General features: G+C 36.0%; 1 protein-coding gene across 1 annotated transcript in view; it reads left to right on the top strand.

Annotated features, from left to right (window-relative positions):
• The window catches only part of LOC140138021 (discoidin domain-containing receptor 2-like), a 177137-nt gene that overhangs the window by 110675 nt on the left and 41927 nt on the right, over positions 1–24535 (top strand). The window contains 5 exon segments of the mRNA XM_072159859.1: positions 2442–3253; positions 6436–6547; positions 12853–13087; positions 20031–20178; positions 23792–24304. Of these exon segments, the coding sequence (XP_072015960.1) occupies positions 3163–3253; positions 6436–6547; positions 12853–13087; positions 20031–20178; positions 23792–24304 (1099 nt within the window). The 5' untranslated portion in view covers positions 2442–3162.

The raw sequence follows: 24535 nt of genomic DNA, 5'->3' as shown, positions 1-24535 counted from the left end.
GAATTTTGTCACATTAACTCGATATACTTGGATTGGGCTATTCCATTTAAAATCCACACTACTCCTGTGGAAGATTTTAGAAATATCTGCCACAGGGGGAGTATGAATTTCAAATTAAATGAGTACATTGGGCAACTCCATTTGAATTTCATACACCCTCTGAGAAAGATTCTACCTGAATCTTCCCCTGAGGGAGAGTGAGTTTCAAATGGAACTGCTAATGTGTTAATTCCATTTGAAATTCATACTCCCCCTGTGGAAGATATTTCCAAAATTTTCCACAAAGGGTTTGTGGATTTTAAATGGAATAGCCCATTGGCAGACGAATATGTTTTCCCACTGCTAATAATTCACTAGTGTCTTATGGCGGCAATGAAACATTATTAATGAAGCAGTCATTGTTTTAATGTTGCCTGTCAAGCAGCCAATCTTAAATATTTACCACAAACAAATTTTGCTCAAGTTGAACAAACTTCAACGTGGGCAAGTTTTATCATGTGATACATTTATTTGGAAACAATTTTATGCTTTTCCAAATTTTTCATAAGGTAACTTGCTCATGTCATGAGTTAATGTCATAATTATGGTTTTATTAAACAGGTTGTCAAAGGTTTTGGTAAAGCCAAGATATCTTGTATCATCAAGTTATTGTGTATCTTGACCCATATGCAGTCTTTGTTATTATTATCTCAGTTCCCAACCAAACACTGCCTGTAATAATGTTGTTATATTCTCAGATGTGTCAAACCTGTCTGGTTTTACCATATGGTGGAGAAGTCTTAATATAGCCTTGTTGCTTTAAAGGCAACTTTATCGTCATACTTAAATATCATACTATCTGCATGAGGAACTACACTCTCCCCTGTGTGGAAAAAGGGGATATATCAGGAAGTTCTTTCCTTGGAAATTTTACACTTAGCAAATACTAAGCATGTTAGTACTTTTAGGTACAATACTAACTATGTTAAATATTATTAGGCCTACATTGTTGTTGTAATTAATCAAGAGCCTGTCCAAGGGGAGGGAGGTTGGGATGTGCGGTTTGGATTCTGAAAACTTGCAGTGTTCTAAAAATATACCAAACTTCATGAAATTTGACCAAAACTTACAGGCCTCAGCCCTAAGAAAAACTGGGAATTGAAATAAAATTAACTTAAATTTGCCAAATTCTGTTAAATTTGTACAAAGTTTGCTAAAAACGATGAAAAATCAACACTTTGTTTGAAGCTCCCCTTCTCTACGTTTTTCTGAAACTTGTGACCCAAATCTAAACCAAAAAGCCTGGAAATACAACCCAAATCTGCCGCATATCCGTGTACTCTACTTTCCACTAAGAAAGGGGTTAGAACCCCCATCCATTTGTAGCTGGTTTGGTTGGACAAAGGAAAAAAAAAATTCTGAAAAGGAGTTCAAGATCTTCTAAATCACTTGACAAAGCAGGCATGTTTGTACTTGATTCAATACACCATCATAAAGTTAATCGTGCAGAGCATGCAAACATGTCTACAAGTACAAGAGCGGTTTGGCAGCACTACCGAACTTGAGGTGAACCAGGGTATAGAAATGGTTAACATTGTTATGTTCACATTATTACAAGTTCATGGATATAGGGTGAGAACTACAATGAAAACTGCCACAAACATCTGTCACATCCCATCACTTGTCTCATTTTAATAAGCCATGACCATGGTTTTGTACTTATCATGCTTATTACACTTGTAAAATTGTTGCATTTACTGGTGTTTTTCTTATGCATCCATATTATGCAATCCATATTATTTACAATTCTAAATCTATTTTAGTTTCTTCCCTCGAGGTGTTTAGTGGAAGTTGATAAATAAAACAGTGTAAAAATAAATTTGAAGTTGATTAAATCCTCCATAGCCAGTTAGAATTTCATATTTCTGTTTACAAGCAAAGTTCAATATAAGTGTGCAATTCTTGTGCATTTAATATAAGTTTGTGAACCATATTCATTGGACAATAAAAGGAATGCCTGGGCCATGGAGGGGGTGTCTTTATTTATAATGTTTTGGGTGGTGATGTATGACTGGAATTCTACTGCAACTTGCTCCTGAAATACCAAATAAAATGAAAAAGAGACCAAAAATATACAAATGGTCTAAATTTGGAAATGATATCTGTTCAGAATAAAGCTCCTTGCTCCCCAAAAAACAAAATTGCTCATAATTTTGTGGGAAGGGGGAGCATACCTTCTGTGGTGCAATTTTTGGCAATTTGTTGTGCATGAGATCCTGGAAATGTTTTGATCCTAGTAATCACATTTCTGCTTTGAACCTCCCTTAGGGACGAGAGCTTATATAAAGTTGCTAGATGTTGCAACCTGTGTAAACATCTGGAAATGACTGTTTTACAAATCCTTGTATTTTGTGAATAAAATCTCAATCTAACTAAATGCACTCAATCATTTGTTCTTTCAGACTTGACACAAAACATGAGAGAACCTGAACTTGGCCCCAAATCAGCTGCTTGTTGACCTCTCAACCCAATCTGTCTCCAACTTCCAGCTGCGCCTAAAATTCGGTGTCTGAAAGTTTTCACGTTCCAGTGGTGCAACTACAACAAACAAGAGTTGATGCCCAAGGAGGGAAAGTCAGCAAGATATCATTATTGAGGGATCATCTACAAAGCTGGTGTTAAACCCACTACCCACGCTCACTCACTCTCCGGGGCTATTATCAGACACATACCAAGTCATTACGTAGTGAGGATGTAAAGGAGTTGTACTAAGCCTATATTGTTTGTGTTGTGATATATCTTAGTGGATTACAAGTTGGATGTGTTGTTAAGATGAAGAATCCATACTTATAATTATCTGGAAGGCATAGACAGAGTGCTGTAAGCATTCTTTTAGTGTCCTATTCACAGTAATAGATACGCAACACATCAATTTCCAGTGGGGAGACATAAGGTGCTGCAGCATCGTGACGTGGAGGAAACTCATCTTCTTCATGACAAAAGGGGGATTAATGTATTGCAATCATGGTCTAATGTTTTCATGTCATGTGACCTTTCATGTGACATGTTTGATGTAAACGACAGCGCACGACCAGGTGCAGACTTGTTTGTTTTGTTCTTGCAATTTTGCTTAGTTTTACGTTTGTGATTTATAGTGCGTGCTAACAGAGCTTTGATGTTACCATGGATATAAGTGTGTGGAGAACTCTAATGTGGAATATTACAGTGCTACTGCTGTACTTTGCAGGTATTGGATTGGCACGGATCGATTTAAGTAAGTATTTGAGGTGTACTGGTAAATTTAGATGTATGGATTTTATTCAATCTATTAAGTCTTGGTGCCACAAGACATAAGTAGGTGCAGCAGAAGAAAAGCTGTTTAAGAGTTCTGTTGAAATCTGACACAACTTAAATTCAGGTTTTTCCCAATTTTTATTACTAAAAATATCTATGCACATACAGAGTGTCACTAACCAGTTAAGGTATGTACCATTAAAGGTAAAAGCACTGGAAATGCAAGAAAGTAGTATAAACCATGTTTTGGTCATCTTGCATGGGAAGCATTTTGGTACTTCAATATTTTGACTTGCGTATTATTTTGAAACATTTTGATTTTATTTATTTGATCTAACTCTAACTAGTGCCACCCTTTTCGTTATTAGTACCCCTGTGAAATTTCCTACATTAATTAAATATGTCCAGCTGCTCTCTTGTTTGAGCACTTGTGTCCCTGGATTGGATCAAATTCAACATGAACATACACCCAATACACAGAAACACCCCCCTCACACACACCTCACCTGATACACGTGTAAATACCACCAATGGTGGACAAAAGTACACACACATACTTTTTAGTTTTATTAGTTGTCTACTTGTGGACAGCACATTTAAGTTTTATTGGCCATACTGGCCTTTAATCATTGAGCGTGGACATTCGCTACACCCCCCCCCATGCGGACATTGTTTATAATGCATTTTTATGGTATTGCACCTAATCATTTCCGTCCAGTAAGCTCAGGTGACCGCAGTTCCCTAGTGTCCTCTGTTACACAGCATTTTCTCATGTACATGTACATTGTACAATGTGTCCCCGATCGACAGTGTTTACTAAAGCATACACTCAAAAATGCACGCACACACTCTACAATTCGGTTTCTCTCTTTACTTGCATATATGCACATACACTAAAGTACAGTAATATATCAAACCAAATCATACATTTGAAATTACTACATAAATATTTATCATCTTGTCACTCTTCAGATGAGAAATGAAGTATACTGTTAAAGTGAATTTTCACAGAACATTAATTTCTTCGCTCTCCATGCTCAACACAGCTACAAAAGATATAAATACACACAAATAGGTTCTTGTATAAGGCTATTTTTATTTTTAAACAAGATTAAAAAGGGCAAAAAATTACACATATGAAAATTCCCACTTTTACATTAGCATCTTTGATACTTACCATGATGATGTGGCAGATTCAAAACGTAAAATCATAAAGTGTTAGAGCTATTTTTGTTTGGACAAAATCAATTGTTGAATAAAAACAATTCAATTTTCATTCATATTCATTTTCATTCCTTTGAGCAATTGTGTATGTAAAGGTGGTGGGGGATCAGGAGCTTCATTTCAGATTCAAAAACATGATGATCTTGGAGTCAGTGTGTAATACTTTATTGCAGTCATGCTACTAGTATGAAAATAAATATGCCCCATTATCGTTTGATCCTAAAAGAGATCATAATAATAATTAATAGCTTTGAAATTCTTGATTACCAAGAGATTTCACTTATGTGTGAAAATGCCCTCTATCAGATGCAAGCCTCAAAATAAGCAGATCTTGACCAGGAGCCACACATTCAGATAAAGCAGCTCCTGGTCCTGAGATTATGTTGTGAACCAGGAGCCATTTTTAAAGAGCTAAGAGTCATTTAAATTTCAATTGTACACATTAAATACAAAACCTGCTTTAACTACAAGGTCCTATTTAAAAAAAAATTTAGAGCCTGGTTTATATGATTTTGGTGTGAAGGAGCCAAAATGTTATGACCATTGGGTAAATGGCTCCTGGGTGCCTGGTTATTTTGAAGCTTGATCAGATGGCACACAAGATTGTTTAATACCTGCAATTGTGACAACCTATATCTTGCATACCCATGTCATATGCAGTCATGGTCAGTTTCACATGCATTTGAACAGAACATTTTGAATATAAGAAAACGTAAAAGACATTCAGGCTTGAATGATAGGGACTAATATCCTGCTGCTATCCTGGTAGTGTATGGAGTCAGTAACCCTGGAATTGAGCGACCTACTTTGACTGCCTCTTATAAAAAGAGAGGAAGGATGATAATAGATGTAACTGCATAGTGGTTTACTGAATGCAAATGATGTTGCCATAAACAATGCAGAGAAATAGAGCGAAAAAGGATGAACTTTAGCTGGGCGCTGTTGGTTAAATGTATGTGTCGTTTACATGGATTCTCTTGAAGGGGTACCATGTGGGTGGTTTGAAGATGGGGAAAATGGCAATTGATACATTCAGAACCGTTAAATATGAAAACTACATAAGGGGAAGCGTATTTTGGTAGCAATTGATAGCACTCAATATGAATTGTGGTAGAGAGAATTCTCCCTGAAGTTTTGTAATGTGAAAAAAATGTTTTTCAAAGAAGTATGCAAACAATAATTAATCTCAGTTTTACTAGAATGCTAGGTTGACTCTATCATTAGCTTAAAAAAGGAACACCTAAAGTGTATCCTGGCCAGTAACCAAGATTTATTTGTGGGGGGGGGGGGTAGATTTTGAAAAGGTGGACTTCAGGCCGGGGGGATCACTCACATAAATGGTCTGTACGCATGCGTGACCAAAAAAACAAGTAAAAGGGGGTGTTTTTTTAGGCAAGGCAAGTTACTGGCGTGGCGTTTAGGGTCTAAAAACAGTAATTTTCAAGAATAAGGGTAGTTTTCTGAAACTGGACAACTTGTTTAGGGTACCTTTTCAAATTTTTGGTAAATTATGAGTCCAAAAGGGGTACATTTGTTGCATTTTCACCAGCCAAAAACTCATTAGGGGGTAAATTCTACACTAAATTACCTTACTAAGGGGCTAAATTTGCTGGTAGGGTAAAACTCGTTTAGGGGGTGTTTGAAAAAAATGTGGTCACGCATGCGTACACTGTCATATTTGAGTGGCCCCCCCGGGACTTCAGGGCAGATTTTGAAAAAAGTGGACTTTTTTTCAAAATTTTCTTCATAGTTTCTTGACAAAAAGGCATAAAAAACCCTATTTTTTCTCTCACTACGCTCGCAAATATCCCCCCTAGTTACGGGCCTGAGTGTATCAGATTGTCCACCCTTGATCCATTGGTAACCATAAAAGTGATTATTTAAATTTGATGAATATTAAATGTATTTATTGTTTCTTTTATATGTTTGTTTTTATAGAAACATGTCGTTCAGGTCTTGGTATGAGTGATAGAAGGATTCCAGATAATCAACTAGCAGCTAGCTCTGTTTATGGAGAAGATCCACTAACTTATGGGCCACAAAATGCAAGGTATGCAATTCTCAACATTTCTTTTGAACAGAGAAAGACTTTGTGTGTGAAGTTTAAGAAGGAAACTTCAATTGACTATAGGTGATACAGGACCTCGTATTAAGCCTCATTGCAATTATTGCGATACATCTTTCAAATTAGAGTGCACAATTGCTTTACACCTTTTTTTGATGAAAAGCATTCCATTGTACCTCGTACATCGACTGCTCGGTGCCAGAAGTGGGGCAATAGCTGCCCTGTGAACATTTGGCATTTCACACACAGTGTATTGTACTCATCTACACATGGCACATTTATGACATATACTTCCATTTCCAAATGACATTCAAAATTAGGGTGCAATTTGAAAAGTTTTGAGGCCTCTGATTCTGTTTAGAATAGATGAATACAAAAGCAAGCAAAGAAATTTTGGTGAAAATAAATTTCAACTGGGTATGGATTTGAATGGGACAGCATTGTACCATATGGGTTCTTTATCACTGTCAATGACTAAGATTCCAATTTACTTTTTTTTTTTAGCCTAATCTTTCCTCTCTTTTGAAAAGTTTTCTGAAGGCGAATTCAGCCAAAAATGAATACAGAGGGCAGTATTTATGTATACTTTGTTAGTGATGGTGTATTCTTGAGAATTATCCATACCAATGAGACTCTTAAGGGTAGACCAGGTATTGTTGGTCGAAGCAACCTAAAAATTGATTTTCATTATCTAGATCAATATATTATTGAAAATTAACACCTTGATGTTTTGCAAAATTTCATTCTACAAATCGTATACTCTGCAAACTTGCTTAATTTATTGTTGTTAATTAGTTATGTACGTTTTACAAAAGTGTTGTTGTTTCAGCCCTCTTCACAACGTAACTCAAGAACCGCAGCACCTATAAAAGTATATCTGTGATATTTTCATTCTTCTACACGCTCGCTATGAATTGAGCAATGCAATTTTTGCCAAAGTTCACTACCATTCGTAAGATGCTGTGAACTACCAAATCACAACAGTTTAAAATAATTAATAACCATAACAGGCCTGTTCATCAATGTTGTCTTCATGTTGGAGATTCAGATACAGTACATGAATGCTATGGTCAGTGGTTCTTAAGATGTAATTTCCAATGTGAGTTGTTGGCACCCGTTTCATATTAACCAACTTCAGAAGCAGAAGCTTACTACATGTAGGTAAAACTTTGAATGCCAAATTTGAATGTTACAATTATGCACCTTTTAGAAAATTATATAAAAAAAGTTGTCATCAAGAACTGTTCAAGGAGTGACTCTAACCTGAAGCAACTTGTCTAATATTTTCTTGAAACCTTGTTTGTCTGTCATCAAATCGAAGCAGATAAAAGGGCTCATCTTTTGAAATGTTCTCCATTTCACATCTTCATCCCCTCAAGAGATGGAGAATGTTACAAGCATCTTGTTCCCGATTCCCAGTGGAACACAAACAAGTGGAACAAACATAGCCGGCTTGATGATGAATGTTGATTCAAATTGTCAGCTCACAGTTGTAAATGCTCTATTTCATTCATTCAAATACACCTAGATAGTTAGATTTGTGGAGACATAAGCTTCCTATAGCCCCTTTGTGCAAGACATATATATGTCAGGAATTGTGCTCATTCAAGTACGTCTACATTTCAGATTCATGGAGACATGAGATACCTATCTTTTAGCCCTTTTTGCAAAGCATATATTTGTCAGGAATTTCGCTCATTCAAGTACATACGTCCTGATTTCAGATTCACAGAGATAATCTACTTATAACCTATAACCATTTGTCTACAATTCAAAAACTTGGTGGGAATTTGAGCATTCATTTTAGCACATTAATATGCAGCAGGTTCATCCTGAAGATGAATACAAACATAGTTACCAATACTTCACCTTCTAAAAGTTGAAAATCCTTCACCTTCTTAAGTTGAAAAATACCTCACCACCATTAATGATTTGCATACCTACAGCTGTACATACTATGAAGATTTTCAAGCTAGTTTGAAAATGATCACTATCACACGAGATGATCAATATGTTTCATGGATATCCCTTGTGGGAAATCTGTTGCCATGTACAGTAGTGGGTTAAGATCTTGAGCTTAGAATTTTATTTCACCATGTAAAAGTTGAAAATCCTTCACCTTCTTAAGTTGAAAATACCTCACCACCATTAATGATTTGCATACCTACAGCTGTACATACTATGAAGATTTTCAAGCTAGTTTGAAAATTATCACTATCACACAAGATGATCAATACGTTTCATGGATATCCCTTGTGGGAAATCTGTTGCCATGTACAGTAGTGGGTTAAGATCTTGAGCTTAAAATTTGCAAGCTTGATTGGATAGCTCTGGAATGGTGAAACCACTGAACAACTACCAGGCATGTTGGTGCACTCATTTGGGATAGATTCAAAATCTGTTGGTTCTCCCTAGTTGAAAGTTTACAGGGACGAGCAATGGTTTTGGAATATCTTTTCAGCGATTTTAGTATATTGATGGGATGGGTTTTCAAAAGTGCCCTTAAAAGTGTCCAATTAGGGTGTTTTGGGTGCTTTGTAAAAAAATAGTGGGTATACTAGTGGGTTGCAAAAACAGGAAAAAGTAGGTAGGTCTATAGAGAAAGTCAGCATCCAAAAGAGCAAGTAAAGAGTAAGATGCAACATAGCATTTCAAATTTTTCATGAAAGGAAAGAAATAATTGTGAAGCCGTATTCATAAGGTTAGTTATCCCTATGGGAAACTCAAACATCAATTATGTATGCATTAATGAATGGGGATCGGATTTTCTCTGCATATATACGTTATACGGCCTCTGTTATAGGTTGAAACTCAACAAGGCAGTGCAATGGATGCTTGCCCAAATTGAACATATAAAGTATGTTTCATGGAAGAAAAAAAACATCTTATGAATTGTTCTAATTGATAAGTGCTAGCTGCATTAGATGTTTGATAAATTTGTAAGTGTTCCTTCTCTCCCCCAGTTACCCATCAGAAACATCAGGTTTGATTAAGTTATTTGCCATGTATATAGGTCTATGTTCATCATGCTTTTTATAAGTGTGTGTATTTTATACAAACATATTTTGACTCTACAGTAAATAAAACAGAAAGCACCCCTACTCTTTGGGACTAAGTGTAGCTAATAATCTTGATGCTAAACTTGCAGTTAGTTTGAATAGCATCATCAATAATGAGGAAATCATTACTGATATATACAGGTTGTACCCGCTTTCCCTTGAGGCTGTGATTGATGAGCATGGGAGAGAGGTTAAATCAACATGTTATATACTAAGTGATGAGTATAGAATGAGCATGTGAAGGAGACTATTTTTTGATTGAGGAGCATGTGCAAAAGTCTAAATCAGTTGACTATTACTGTATTAATTTGAGAATGTGGTGAAGATTATCAAGGGGATGTTTTATTTTTTAGATACAAATTAGGTCAATGTATTAACCTTTGTTTAAATGTATTGATGAAACATTAAGATTTCGTGTCATAAGATTGGCAACATTTACCCAAATTTCTAAGATTGGTAACGTTTGTATCATATATTATTCTTTTGTTTATACGCAGGAATTTGTGTATAGATTACAATGAGATGAGAGATTATGAGTTTTATTCTGTGATCTTTTGTTAATTGGCTTACACTAAACACAGCTACACATTGTACAGAAATTTCCTTATATTATGTTGGAATGATGACAAACTGCAACTGTTGGTGTGTAGGCCTACATTATAACTAGAACTATTGGTGATATCATTATATCTCCTTAAAACTAGCTGAACATTTCTTCTAATTACTAAATCCAGTCTGTGCACAATTGTGCCAATCACCCACTACCAGGGGTGTTACTGTAATGAGGAGATGGGGGAAGGGGGAAGAGTTTCCCTTGGAAAAATGTTTTATGTAAAATTGGGTCTGAAAAAATGACTGTTTCTGGTGAAGGGGCTCTTTGTAGATGCTCTTTCCCTTTTAACCAGGACAACGTTCCCATGATCTTGCTTTTGCCTTCTGGAATGCTGATGCTGGTTACGCACTTGCCCACTACTGTCGTTAGTTTGGCTTATAATTGGTCAGGGTTTGCAGGGTTTTGCCGCAGGTGGAAAATTGTTGTTTTAACCATTTGGCCATTTTTGCCAGCAAAAAAAAAAAACTTTCCTGAGTGTAACAAGGCCATATTTTATAATTATACGTGTAACATATAAAAAGAATAAAAGGCATCGGTTTTCCTTGCTCACTTGTGCATTTTTCCTGAAATGCAGCATTTCAAATTCAAAACTTTTTCATTTTCAGGACTTGATAAGACAAAGCATATATTAAGTGATTCATTAAAAGTTGTGTTTTACTGTTTATGAGCTTTCTGTGTTACTCTTTAATATTTGACTTAACTATAATATGAGTTTTCAGCTCTCAGAGGAACTTAAAAGTCATTTCATACGGGTGGTCCCCAAGCAGATTCTCATGCTCTGGAAGACCATTAGATATTTAACAGTATAAATTGGATGCTGGTATACGTTTTTAAAGATAAAATACATTTTTATAACTGGTTATCTTTATGTTTGGTTACACATTTGATGTTGTTGAAGTTATAATCTGCTAGTATAATCATAACACTTGCATATCGAGCTAATCTCATAAGAGGGATACACACATATTTTCATTTAACTGTTTTACAACTTTTTACTTTTTTCCACTTACTTATTTTGCTTCTGAGGTCACTTACAAAAATCTGGAAAAAGTATCAATATACATTTGCAGGTATCTGTAGGTAACATTCCAATGTATAATTATGCCAAGTTTAAAGAAGCTGCCATTTACAGAACCAAAGTTATAAGAGAAGAGGTAGAACTTTTTGAATGACTCTCATAGAATTTTACACTAGTTGTGTGTTGTGGAATGCATCACTGGTGCACCCTTATGTTAAATTACGCCTTTCTCAATTATACGCCAAACAAATTACAAGCATATTTATTCCATGAATATCCATTTCTGATTTAAAATGAATAAATGATTAATACATTTGACAACAATCTTAAGAAATTGTTTGAAAAATTACACTCATCAAAGGAAGTTTGCTTGTGCACTCAAATAGTTAATATTGATTCCCGCAAACAGGTTGGAAAGAAATGCATATTATTTGTCCAACTATAGAGAGTAATCAGAGAGCTCTAGTTTCATTTTAAAGAAGTGTGATGCCCCTCTTATCCTTACCAACATCACCATCTAGATACACTCTGTGTCTGGATTAGATGTTTTCTTTAAACTTAACTAAAGGCTTGTCCAATAGCTGTTTCTACACCATGAGTGTTTTGCGTTTTCTTTCCTTTATTTAATATCGATAAGTGTTTTCATTGTTGGCTATTATGCTAACCAGACTTTCTTCAAACACAAATCTTATTAAATATCAGCCACAAATTGATTCTTGAGTGTTTGTTAGAAGAGAATGATCCTTCTGATTTTCTAGGGTATATCGACTACTCAGTGCCAGAAGTGGATAAGTGAAATAGCTGCCATGTGTAGCTGTCATGTGCAGATGAGTACAAATTATATACTTTGTGTAAATTGTCAAATATTCACAGGGCAGCTATTGCACTTACCCACTTCTGGCACTGAGCAGTCGATTTTCTTCTTAAGTGATTAGCTTGACAGTTTGTTTTTGCCTGAAAAGGAAATTTAATGGCCCAGTTTAATTTGTTGTAGAACTGTTTTCATTATTTTTCATACTTAAGTTTTCCAAATAGATGCTGGTAAATGCACATAATATTAGTACAGTTTTGTAACAACAGCAAATAAATAATGAAGATATGTTGTGCCCTAATGAGGATCGTAAATAAATGATGCACGTTCAAGAAATTATGGTATAAATTTTAAAAGGGCATTTCGTGATCCACAGGCACAGACTCATCCCTCCTCTTTTCTCAAAAAAAAAAAAAGTTGAGATTTTTATACCACTGGAAACCTCTGGCTACATAATATTTATGTACCAAAAATATCTTGCAGATTAATTTGTTTAGTTAAAATGTTCAATAATGAAGAAGGAGGCGGCCTATATACTTCACCCTATAGCAGGGCATAAGACAATGCGAGGCACAAATTAATATATGCAAGGATCGGAAATAAACGATGCTAGCCCGAGAAATTATAATTTAAAAGATAAAGATAACGTAAAATTTATAACAGAGATTGGGATAGGGAGGTTGGACTGAATAACAGAAACTCACACAAATACAGAGCAACATGAACATCTCTAATAAATTTGTCTGTATAAGTATCTAACGTAAAATACTTTCATATATTCTCTCCTAGACTAAGTTTAAACCTTGGTGGTGGTGCCTGGTGTCCAGTCAGTGCGAAACCAGAAAGCATGGGTGGATATGAGTTCCTAGAAATCAACTTCATCAACATGACGGTGTTCACTGCCTTGTCCATGCAAGGCAGGTGGGATTATGGACATGGCAGAGAATATGCTAGGAAGTTCCGTTTGGAATACACAAGGAATGGTGGAAGATGGATGAGATATAAAGATCAGAATTTAGAAAAAGTAAGTGTTCTAAAGTTTGTCCACTTTGAAGTACAAAGTAAAGTATGCAGTAAATTATGCAACTTTCTGCACGCCATTATATCAAAAGGAATTCTTAAACACTTGAGAACGTTCCTGCAAACTTATTGGTTCTTACTCATGTGATATGACACAATATCACACACTTCAGCGCGTTTGTGTCGACTGTCGACACGATACTCGTATGTGCTATTTGAACCAATCGAAGGCGCATAGCAACAACAGGACTGATCGATTTTAAGCCTAGGTAATTCCTTGTAAAATGTAGCATTTAATTTGATTAAAATTGGTAATGATATTTTTATTGTAAGTGTTTAAGAATGAGAATAAAGGTATTGTTTTTAGCCGCTGTCGTGCATTTACCGTCTCATATAACACGGGCGATATCATTATTTTTGGCGTAAAACAACTCGGTGAGATGATAGATGCACTCCAGCAGCTAATAACAATACCTTTATTCTCTAATTAACACACTGCTAGGCGTGCACAAATGCATGAGCGTCTTAATACGAGGCGCACAATATGCTTGTGCAAAATATGCGTAACCTTACTCTGTACTACAAAGTGGACAAACTGTATAACAATGTAGTCAGAATGAGAAATGAATGAACGCAATGTGCCATTTTATGTGCGTGCATAATTGGATGCATCCTGTATCATCCCTGTGGGTGAATTGGGATGGATGCGTGGCTGGAATACACGCATTCATCATATTGTGGTCACTCATTTGCCATTCTGACTGTAGTTGAAGAGGGATATTGGAAGCAGGACAACGGAATGCTGTTTTCTCATCGGCTTTGGAGGAGAATTAAACCACTTTTTGTAAAGTGTAAATATTGTCCCCTCCATAGCTTCAAGAAGCAATGTAACCTCAGAATCAAGAACAGTGACTTCAGCAATAACCAGGTTGGCACAAACTTTCTGCGCTATTTTTCATCTCTGCAAGGTCAACAAGATGAGGTAGCTGTTTTGCTCTTCATGTTGATAATGATATAATTTGGAAAGTGGAAATTTTTTCATGTTTTGCTAATAAATGCACATTGTCATTTTGGGAAAGCTGTTTGGAGCATAAAAATAAATGTTGCGTGAACATTTATACTTTTGCCGACTTCTCTTTCCACACACTCCCTGAACGCTCCAAAAGCTTTGCCAACTGGTATACAACATTAATGCCATGACCCCATTATTTGTCTTCTCTAGAATAGGGTTAAGCTATGCAAGCATGGATGTTTTCATATAAACAGATATCTTTTAACTGGAGTGATCATGAAACCAAATATGCTTCATCTCCTCAAGTAAAAACTTCACTTCCATAGCATATATAGGGTATCTTTTTACATGGCATTGACCATGTAAATGATGCAGGCAAGGATAGAGAGAGAATAATGGCTTGTTTGTGTTCCAGGTACGTTTTAATATTTTCAGTTTGAGATAATGACACTTGACAATATATTATGGAGAGAGAAAACAAAGCTATTTGAATACCCCTGTGATATGGTGGAGATTTTATTTTATAAGACAGTCTAGTGTATCCAGTGTCGTAGTCAGGGGCGGGGGGGGGGGGGCAGAATGCCCTCACAGAAAAATTTCGGGGACAAAATGGGGATGGCAAAGTGCAAAATGTCCTTAAAATGACCAAAAATGGCAAAATGAAGAAAACAATCAAGATATACAGGCTGTGTCAAAATTATTGGTACCCATCAATTTTGATGTTTATTGAAAAGCCTGCCTCTTCCAAATGCAATTTTCATTGGATATGCTTGAAATGTCCAGAATGTATAGTTTATGATTAATTATACAATTTATCTGTAACTATTTAGATCATAAGTTGAATTTTGATGCGTCAGACTCATCCATTATCAATGAACACCAGTCATTTGATACAGCTTATATATAACCGAAATAAGGGTACAGCTTCTTTTATATCTGATGGTTTGGGCAAGATTATTCATATCCCATGAACTGTAGGATAATTTAATATCAGTATATTGAACTGGGTGAAAACAGGGAATGCCGTTTGAAAATGACAAAAGAGCAGCAGAATGCTCTTCTGGTCTTTTCAAGAAGAGCTTTAGAAGAGCTGTTTGCACCTGGGGCTATTAAAGCATAAAAATTTAACGAGTCATCTAGAGGAGCTATAAATCGCTCTTGCAAATGCAACTTAAGAAGAGCTGTAGAGAAGTGATTGCTCTCACTCCTCTTAAAAGGCAGTCCCTGGTGAAAATATATCATGAAAAACAAAATTGAGTTTTCACAACAAATGACTGTACTTTGCTTGATTGCATCAACAAAATATATTTGAAGGTATATCCAGAAACACTTGTTAAATGTTCATGCAATATCTTAGCTGACTTATTCACATAGGAGCCTCATTAAGGATGATAAACCACTAACTTCGACAACACTGTGAACTCAGGACTAAAATTTCATATTACAAAAAGACATGTTTTGCAGATCATAGGATTGACAGAATGAGCCTCTACATGCTGCCTAGAAATCTGGCCAGACAGTCAAATACTCCCAAGACAGTGTTAATGTCCTCTTATTTTGATGATGTGATACCTTTTGTTGAGGGCTGTGATATTTTGATTTGCTCACTTGTCAGGATGTTGCATCCCTCTTTGTGAAGCAGACATAGATTTGTTGTTGTCAGTGGACTTTAAAAAAAGCAATTCTGTTGAGAACTGCTATTATAAAAATTCTTCTGTAAAGTATAATTTTCATCATTGTAATATCTTAGTGGTTATGTTTTTTCTTTTATTCACAGTTTCAAGCAGCTACATTAAAATTATTTTTGAGGAATGGCTTTCCGCGGTTCTGAATAAGTAAAAAAATTCCACCGCACCAGGGCATAGAAAAGGGCAGGAGCACGAGAATGCAGTTCTAAGAAATCTTGATAAAGTGCTAGAAAATATATGACTTGTAAAAGTGCAATAAATTGTCACCAAAATTGCTGCATTTGTCATTTTGTTTGTAGCCAGAAAAGCTAAAACCATCCTTGTTATGCCAAACAATGGCTGACATTTGCTCAAATTGGCTAGTTGTTAGTTCCCAGAAATGCCAAATGATTTCTATGGCCCATTTCCCACTGTATACAATATTTTAAACAGATCAGTAAGTAGCTTGTTTTTGCAAGCATATTTCAATTTGAGATTTGATGCTCACTTTGGATAATTCAATTAACGAATGACTTGTAAATTCTTGTCTGTTGGTACATTGTAATTAGATTGTGCAGGAGGTGTAAGGGGAAAATGTAACATAATATTTCTTTTATCTTTCTTGAGGCTCCTAGTTGTGAAATGTTTGTATGTATCAAAAGTTTGTATCCATCAAAAGAAAATTATTTAGTATTTACTAGCTCTAATATTAGATTGGTACACAACGTAATATCAATTTTAATATCTAGTAGAAAACCTGCTTGCTGTATGTAACGTTGCAGAGGTGTGTCTAAGGTTGGCTTTTGTGAAAAATCCTGAGTTGGAATTCTTTTGATTCATGTAATTTATAAACTTCTATCATGTAATTGTACAAAATTCAAACAAATTTAGTCTTACAATTTTCAATAGACCAATGGTATGATTTCTTTTTCTATTGATTTCACTACATAACGAAAATGATACAGGTATATCCGACCATCAGAGCCAAATATTTATATGAGACAGGTATAAAGATTAATCCTACTATTATAGGTTCATTTCCGGTACTTTTTCTTCTTATAGACTCACATTTCCTTTCTAGACTGTGTCATCCCTCCAAGCTCCCCATAAATATCGGGAAAGGAGCAACTTAAGTACTGCACAGTAGTTACCGTCATATAATATGTGCAAAATCATTCATTTTAATACGGGGAGTTTTAGTGGATGTTGTCGATCAAGTTCAGGCTTGTTGAGCTGTGCTTCTTTTCCCTTATTTTTTGGCTTGAGGGGTTGTTGGAGACTAATTGTGCAATTTCATTTGAAATACATACACCCCCTATGAAATGACATGACCTTAATCATCCATACAGGGAGTGTGAATTTCAAATGGGATTACCAAACGTGGGTGACTCCATTCGCATCTCCTGTCTGGGAGATAAAGGTCATGTCTTCTACAGGGGGTGTATGGATTTCAACTGGAATAGCCTATTGCATACTCGCAGGCAGTTTGTTACCAGGTTGGCATATATAGAAATATAAAATATTGGGAAATAAAGAGTTAGTAATAGCATACTTTGTCAACAATACACAAATAAAAGGAATATTTTTATCAAAAAAGTATAACATTACATCTCTATTAAGAGGAAGTTCTGACATTTTAAAAGATGATAGAAAGATGAGAAATGAAGTTTGTGATAGCACATTAAACTTCAATACACAAAGGAATAATATTTGCCTACAGTCTGTCTGTGTGACTGCAAGGTGAAACTGTTGAAATGAGATTGACTGGTAGATCTTCCAATGGTGCTGTCTCCATTGTGTTGCCTGCACAAGGAGGAAAGGGACATTGTGATTTGTTGGTGGGGTAAAAGGATCTTCATTTTTTCAGTTTTCCTTCCAGCCTTTCAAAAATGTTTGCAATGATTACCCTTGTATTTACCCGGATGTAATGAATAGGAAAGAAACAAAATGTGAAATAGGGGAAAGATAGAAAAGGATGGAGAGATGCGGCAACAAGAAGAGAGAAATGAGATGGAGACGAAAATAGGCTAATCCAGTTGAAGCCCCTATAGAAAACATCAAGTTAATCTCCCATACAGATTTTATGGAGTCACCCATTCAGGTAACCCCATTTAAAATTGACACTCCCTGTGTGGGAGATTAAGGTCACATCTTCCATAGGAGGTGTATGGATTTCATCTTGAATAGCCCCAATACAGAAAAAGAAGAGGTTTGGATGGTTTTATGAAAAGGGATAAAGTATTGAACATTATACATTCCCATATGCACGCATAATGGAAGGTAACATTAATGTTTTGTCAACTAAGGAAGTTCATCAGTTTATGTTCATAAATTATTCATGTGTTGAAAGTTCTGAAAACGCACTTTAAACCCCAGCAGTGTTTGTATGTCTTTTTTATATGTTGACATGTAATGTTTGCAGGCAAGCTCATTTGATATGTTATTGTGGGACATACATTTGATAGTCTGGGAAAATATTTGTATGTTGTCTGCTCAACTTTAGTTCACCTCAAATTTGGTAGAGACTTTGGTCATGTTCCATTGGTTGCAATATCGAATCATGCGCATGTGTACAAGGGTGGTGCGTTAGGAACCGCAAAAAAGCATTTATTTCACTACCAAACTTGAATATATTGGAAGTCGGTGGTTCACATTCCAAAATGTATAGGCCTAGGCCTACTGAAATAATGGGTAAAAGGTTTAAAGGTACTTGATACTTCATCAGAGAATCAATTTTTGCAACAATTCTGCAAATGAGAGAATCAAAATTGATGAGATTTGTGAGAATCTATATTCGACAATATTGCACCCCTATACTGGGAACTGGGAAGCAAAGTGAGGGTTTTTTTTTGGGGGGGGGGTGAAAAAATGTAAATTTTGCCATCAATTTAATATTTTGTACAAAAAGATAATTTCCAAGATTCCCATGACTATGTCACTGATTATTATCCTGTTTGGTTAGTTGTGTTTTACAATCAGGAATGTGATGGTCAAAAATCAAAGGTTTTGAGAAAAGGAAGAAATGTATCATTGTATGTTGCATGAGGAAACTTGAGGAAACAAATTCTCACTTGAGGAAACAAATTCTCAAACAATTCTGTTTACTGTTTACATTAAATATGATCATATCTCGCACGGGGCGGGCAAAATCATATTTCTGGATTTGTTATGCTCACTAAATTTGGTTTTATATGTATTCTTGTCTAAACCTACATTAAATCATAGCCTTCTTTACTCAAGTTTGTGTGGAGCGCTGTATGCTCACATGATTTTATAAGATTCAAAGTATTTGTTGCATTTTGACATCACCTGTAAATGTCAGAGGTGCACTCCTAGTATCACTTCACATACTGGTAGTCGTATGAAAATCCAATAAGCAGATATTTCATAGATGTGAACTTTATGAAGCCCTTATAATAAGTCTTTGATTTTACCCATATCAAATATCAAATCATCATAATGAAATTTTAGATCAACCGATCAGGTGTGTAGGTAGGTTATGTATTTTACCAAATAATAGGTTACAATATAAAAGTAAACATTTTTGCAGAATATTACTTTCATGCTTTTCATGCTGAATGCAGCTGCTGCAAAGATAATGAAACACAAGCGAATATATTCTTTTGTGTGGGTGAATGTATGAAAACTCAAATATGTGAATTAAAAACAAGTAGTAGTTAGAAATTAGTAGTTCAAAATCAGCAAAATGCAAAAAATTGTTATTTCTACAGTAGTCCATATGACCAATATGAAAACTTGCAGTAACTTGTATCTTGCATACCGTAAAAACTTGATAGTTAGCATATGTGCTTACTATCGAGAGCTTTTGAAAACATGAAATTGTACCAAAGTCTGGCGCTTTACCAACTGAGCTAGTGGGGTTGAGGCACACATTTGCTGGTTTGCTTGTTTGTATACAACTATATGAGTATCGATGATTAGCTCAAATCCATTACAATTTTGTGGATGGGGCTCTTCATGTTTGCATGTTTTAAAGCGCTCGATAGTAAGCACATGTGCTAACTATTGAGTTTTTACAGTATGTGATGAACTGGTAAAGGATATTGTTGTTGATGTTATTTTGAAATGACAATATTCAACTTCATACAAAGGATCTGTATGTTAGAAAAGATAAACTTGGATTTGGATTCTAAAGAAACTGTTTCAAAACTTGGGTGATTATTGCATGTCAGGTAAAGTACTCCAATATATTTCAACACTTTCAATTACATTATTTAATTTTGGTTGTATTTGTTTTTTATCTTCAGGTATTTGACGGTAACTGGGACACGCAGACCGTCAAGACTGTCCACCTGAGCCCAGCCATCATAGCTACCAAACTTAGAATTGTTCCTGTAGTGGAAGTAACCACATCGGTGTGTATGAGGGTAGAGCTCTTTGGATGTCTATGGCAAGGTATGTAGGCTATGTGACAGGGTATGTATGAGGGTAGAGCTCTTTGGATGTCTATGGCAAGGTAGGGGTGTGATGGGGTGTGTATGAGGGTAGAGCTCTTTGGATGTCTATGGCAAGGTAGGTGTGTGACGGGGTGTGTATGAGGGTAGAGCTCTTCAGGCCTCCAAAAACCACGGGAACGCGGGAACGGCGTTCCCAGAAAGGTCACAGAGGTCACAGAAAAAAAATTGCAAAAAAATTAAAAAAAAAAAAAAAAAACCTGGACCTATTATGAAACTTCAGGATCATTCACAGTTAATTTAAAAAAAAGAAAAAAAAAATCAGAAAAAAATTACGAAAAAATTACAGTTTGTTATCCTGTATATGCAAACCATTAACTAATGTTTATTTCTTCATCTATCACATATTATAGATGCATTGGTTTTCCATGCATTTATAATATGTGATAGATGAAGAGGTAAACACAAGTTAATGGTTTGCATATTAGGATAACAAACTGTAATTTTTCGTAATTTTTTCCATTTTTTTTTTCAAATTATCTGTGAATAATCCTAACCCTTCAGAATAGGTCCAGTGGTTCTTCAAAGTTGCAAAATACTTCTAAAAAATAAATAAAAAATTGTTTTGAGTTTTGACTGTAATACTTTGAAATTTTAAGTTGTGTTTTTTTGTGAAAAAGGATGTAAATTTTTATAGAAAACTGTGCCAAAATAAGGCTCAGATTTCACGAGAGAGCATCTAAACCCTGAGTGCTTCCAGGGCCCTTAAGCGGGCCCTGGACCCCGGCCGTTAGGCTTTCGCGCTTCGCGCTCGTGATGTCCGCTACGCGCACATAGGCCTATTTCAGTTATTTCACAGAAAATTTTAAGCACTTGTCATTAAGTTCCCAGACAGCAGAAAATTTTCTGGAGGCCTGGAGCTCTTTGGATGTCTTTGACAAGGTATGTATGTGACACGGTTGTGACAAGTCACCTATGTCAAGTCACTGTACAAAGTCAATGGGATTGAGTCAGCTGAATTTCACTTTACCTTGAGTCACAAGTCATAACTCGTTACAACTCTGGTATGTGATCAGAACATCAGAAATTCATTGCAAATTATATGAAGTTGAAAAAGTTCTTCCCCACTTCCTGTTTCCTGCTCCCCACTTCAAGAGAAAAAATGAACAGGCTCTTAGACTCAATTTGTTCACCTATCTCCAAACCATGAAAATGCTCCTGGATAGCCTCTTCCATAACAAGATGTGGGAGCTGTTTTCAAACTGAAACTGTCTCCTGGCAAAAAGTCTCAATATCTCATATGCCAGAAGACACGTAGCACACAGTAGCAGTGTCTTTTAACACTTGGTTGGTTGCAAGTAGCTCAAATCCACCTCAAACTCTGCTTATATTTTCTGCCCTCCATTTGTACATTCCTCTCTTCCTGATTCACTTGTTTTTGTCTTTCAATTTCTTTGTGGTGTGTTTCCCTCTATACTCTTATCAGTTCATAATAGGCAGAATTCATAACATTGTGGATTGATTAGAATGAGGTACACACACCTGGGCGCAGCACCTGCGCGCAATCCGTGCATTGCACTTTGCGTATTGCGTGACTGACTGACACTTACGCAGGCATAAGATGGGAATTCATTGACTCCCCCAGTAACGAAAACCAAATAATTCTTGCCTATTACGAGCTGGTCATGCCTAATCTTTCCTTCTTTCTCCATACCTCCCCACCCTCCTGCATATCCCTTAGCCTCCCACCTATGTCTTTTTCTCCATTCCTCTGCCTGTATCTATATGTCTTGGTCAATTTCTGTCTTTGCCTGTGTCTGTCTCTTTCCCCCTTTAGAAAGTCCATCTTGTTTACTCTCTTTAGCTTGTTTATGTCTCTCTCAATTACCTTCACTTCCTGATTGTCATATCTTTCAGCTTTTCTTCTACCCATGTCTATTTTCCTCTGCATCATCTTAGTTTGTTTATAAGTCAAATCTTCTGTTTGTATACATACATATATGTGACAAAATTGTATATTCAGTTGGACAGCTGTATGCATTGGAAGTTAATTACCATAATACAGACAGAAAATTGCCATCAGGAAAAATTGGTGTCCTATATTTGAGTATGCATCTGTATCATGGACCAGACAAATTACCCCAAGGCTAGCATAAACAGATATTAGCTTCCCATCATGCATTGGTCCAGTGTCTCTATAAACAGAATTTCAGGGTTTGGTTGGGTGCTTGGATTTATTGATGCTTATTGGTTACTCAGACCATTTGCACCATTTACAATACCTTTAATATCTTACATTCAATACGGGAGACAAGGTGTATCAATACACACAGGGAAGAAAACCCAGTTTTAGATGCAGCAGGAAACAGGAAAACCTGGAGAAAATCGGCGAGAGCGAGCATGGAATGGAAACCAAATGCACATAAAGTCATCTGGGAATATTCAGGGCAAAAATCTGGTATATTGGTGGTGCAAAGCGAGGACAGAACTGCTATGTTAACCTGCTCCCACTAACAAAGACAAGATCATTTTAAACAATTTGGCCACAATTTTAGGTAACGGTTGCAATAGGTAGAACTGACTGAGATGATGTCCCATGAACAATTACAATCCCCCAGTAGCAAATTATAGCAAGGTGCCAGCCATGTGTGGTGCATGATGGGATGGCATGATGTACTGCTGTGGCTAGCATACAAAGTGTGAAGACAGATAGAAAGTTAATACCACAAAGTGGGGGAGGGAGGGAGTACATCTGGTGTATAATGATAAAACAACACCAATTGAAAATTATCATGGTTGATATATCTTGGGGCAGATTTTACCAAGACCAATAATTCTTTTTTTAAGTGCTCAAATTTTGGAGCTCCTATGAAATTGAATAGTATTTTATGGTTACATGTTTTGTTTAGAAAGTACTATAAAATATAATGAATTAAATTTTTTAGGAGAGCAAGTTGGTTCCTTGTTTTGCACCACTGAGGTCCTGGGTTTAATACCCTAGAGTTCCCAAGCGATGTTTGATGTCCGAAATAAAGAATGTTGATAATGAATAATGGCATAAAATGGTTTGAGAAACCAATAAATATCAATAATATTATACAAACACCTAAACTAAATTTCTATACAGCTATAAATATGCATTAATAATTTGAATCTGTTCAATCAAGATTAGATGCCATGTTCCATTAACCCAAGACATTGGCCAAATCTATGCCTTAACTCCCTGAGCACTACCTGCCGATCTAACATTGCCTCTGATTGGTCAATTACGTGATATTTTCACTTTAATCACCAATCAGAATGGAGCTTTCTCAAATAATGCACCCCATTTTTTTTTGTGTGGTGAAATTATTCTAACAATGTTGCTGATTGGGCCATTTGATAATGAAAATTTCATTTCAGGTAGGTAGTTCTCATGGGGTTAAAAAGCATTTACTGATAAAATTATAGTAGCATAGCATAGCATTACATCTTGCTATTGAATATCAATATGATTATGATTTAAACAAAATTAAAATAATTTGTTTCCTATGTTTTTTTGTTTTTGTTTTTCTGGGGTTTTTTTTATTAAAGAATATACATATGAATGCAATGTTTTTGTTTGTTTTCTTCAGATCATTTGGTGTCATACTCCATGCCTGAACCTGATTTGCGAGGTGGTTATGCCTTTGATGATGACATCTATGATGGTGTAGCTACAGGTGGTGAACTTATCAAAGGCTTAGGCCAACTTACTGATGGCAATCTTGGTAGCAGCAACTACAGATTGACTCCATTTAACTTAGAACCGGGATTCGAATGGGTTGCATGGAAAAACGTCACCCATCCCAATCCTGAATTACGTTTTGAATTTGATGAGCAGCGCAACTTTACTGCCTTTAGATTCTATGTGAACAACTTTTTCAGCAAAGATGTAGAGCTGCCCAAATCTGCTGAAATTGTGTTTGGTTTAGAAGAAGGTGTTTATTCCAGGAGTAAGATCTTTCATACGGTACGGCAGGATATGGAACATGATGAGGCTAGATGGGTGACAGTGAATCTAGAGAAGAGGGTAGCCAAGTTCATCAAATGTACGTTGCTGCATAGAAGCACATGGATATTGATCAGTGAGATTGATTTTGAATCAGGTAAGCTTAACATACTGAATCTGATGACTTAGTCTCGTAGTTGAAAGATCTCATTATAGACTTGCAATGGAAATAATGGATAGCCTGGAAATAAGCGGGCACGGGGAGCAAATTTGCCCTTGTAAAGCCACCAATCGCTCCTGGTTCTTGTAAAATTTACATGAAACAGGAGCAATTTATTTAGAAAATGGCTCCCGCTTCCAGTTTTTGCACTTGATGCAGTAGTGCTGG

The sequence above is a fragment of the Amphiura filiformis genome, chromosome 17 (genome assembly GCF_039555335.1).
Source record: "Amphiura filiformis chromosome 17, Afil_fr2py, whole genome shotgun sequence".
NCBI lineage: Eukaryota > Metazoa > Echinodermata > Ophiuroidea > Amphilepidida > Amphiuridae > Amphiura > Amphiura filiformis.
This window is presented reverse-complemented; position numbering and strand designations above follow the sequence as displayed.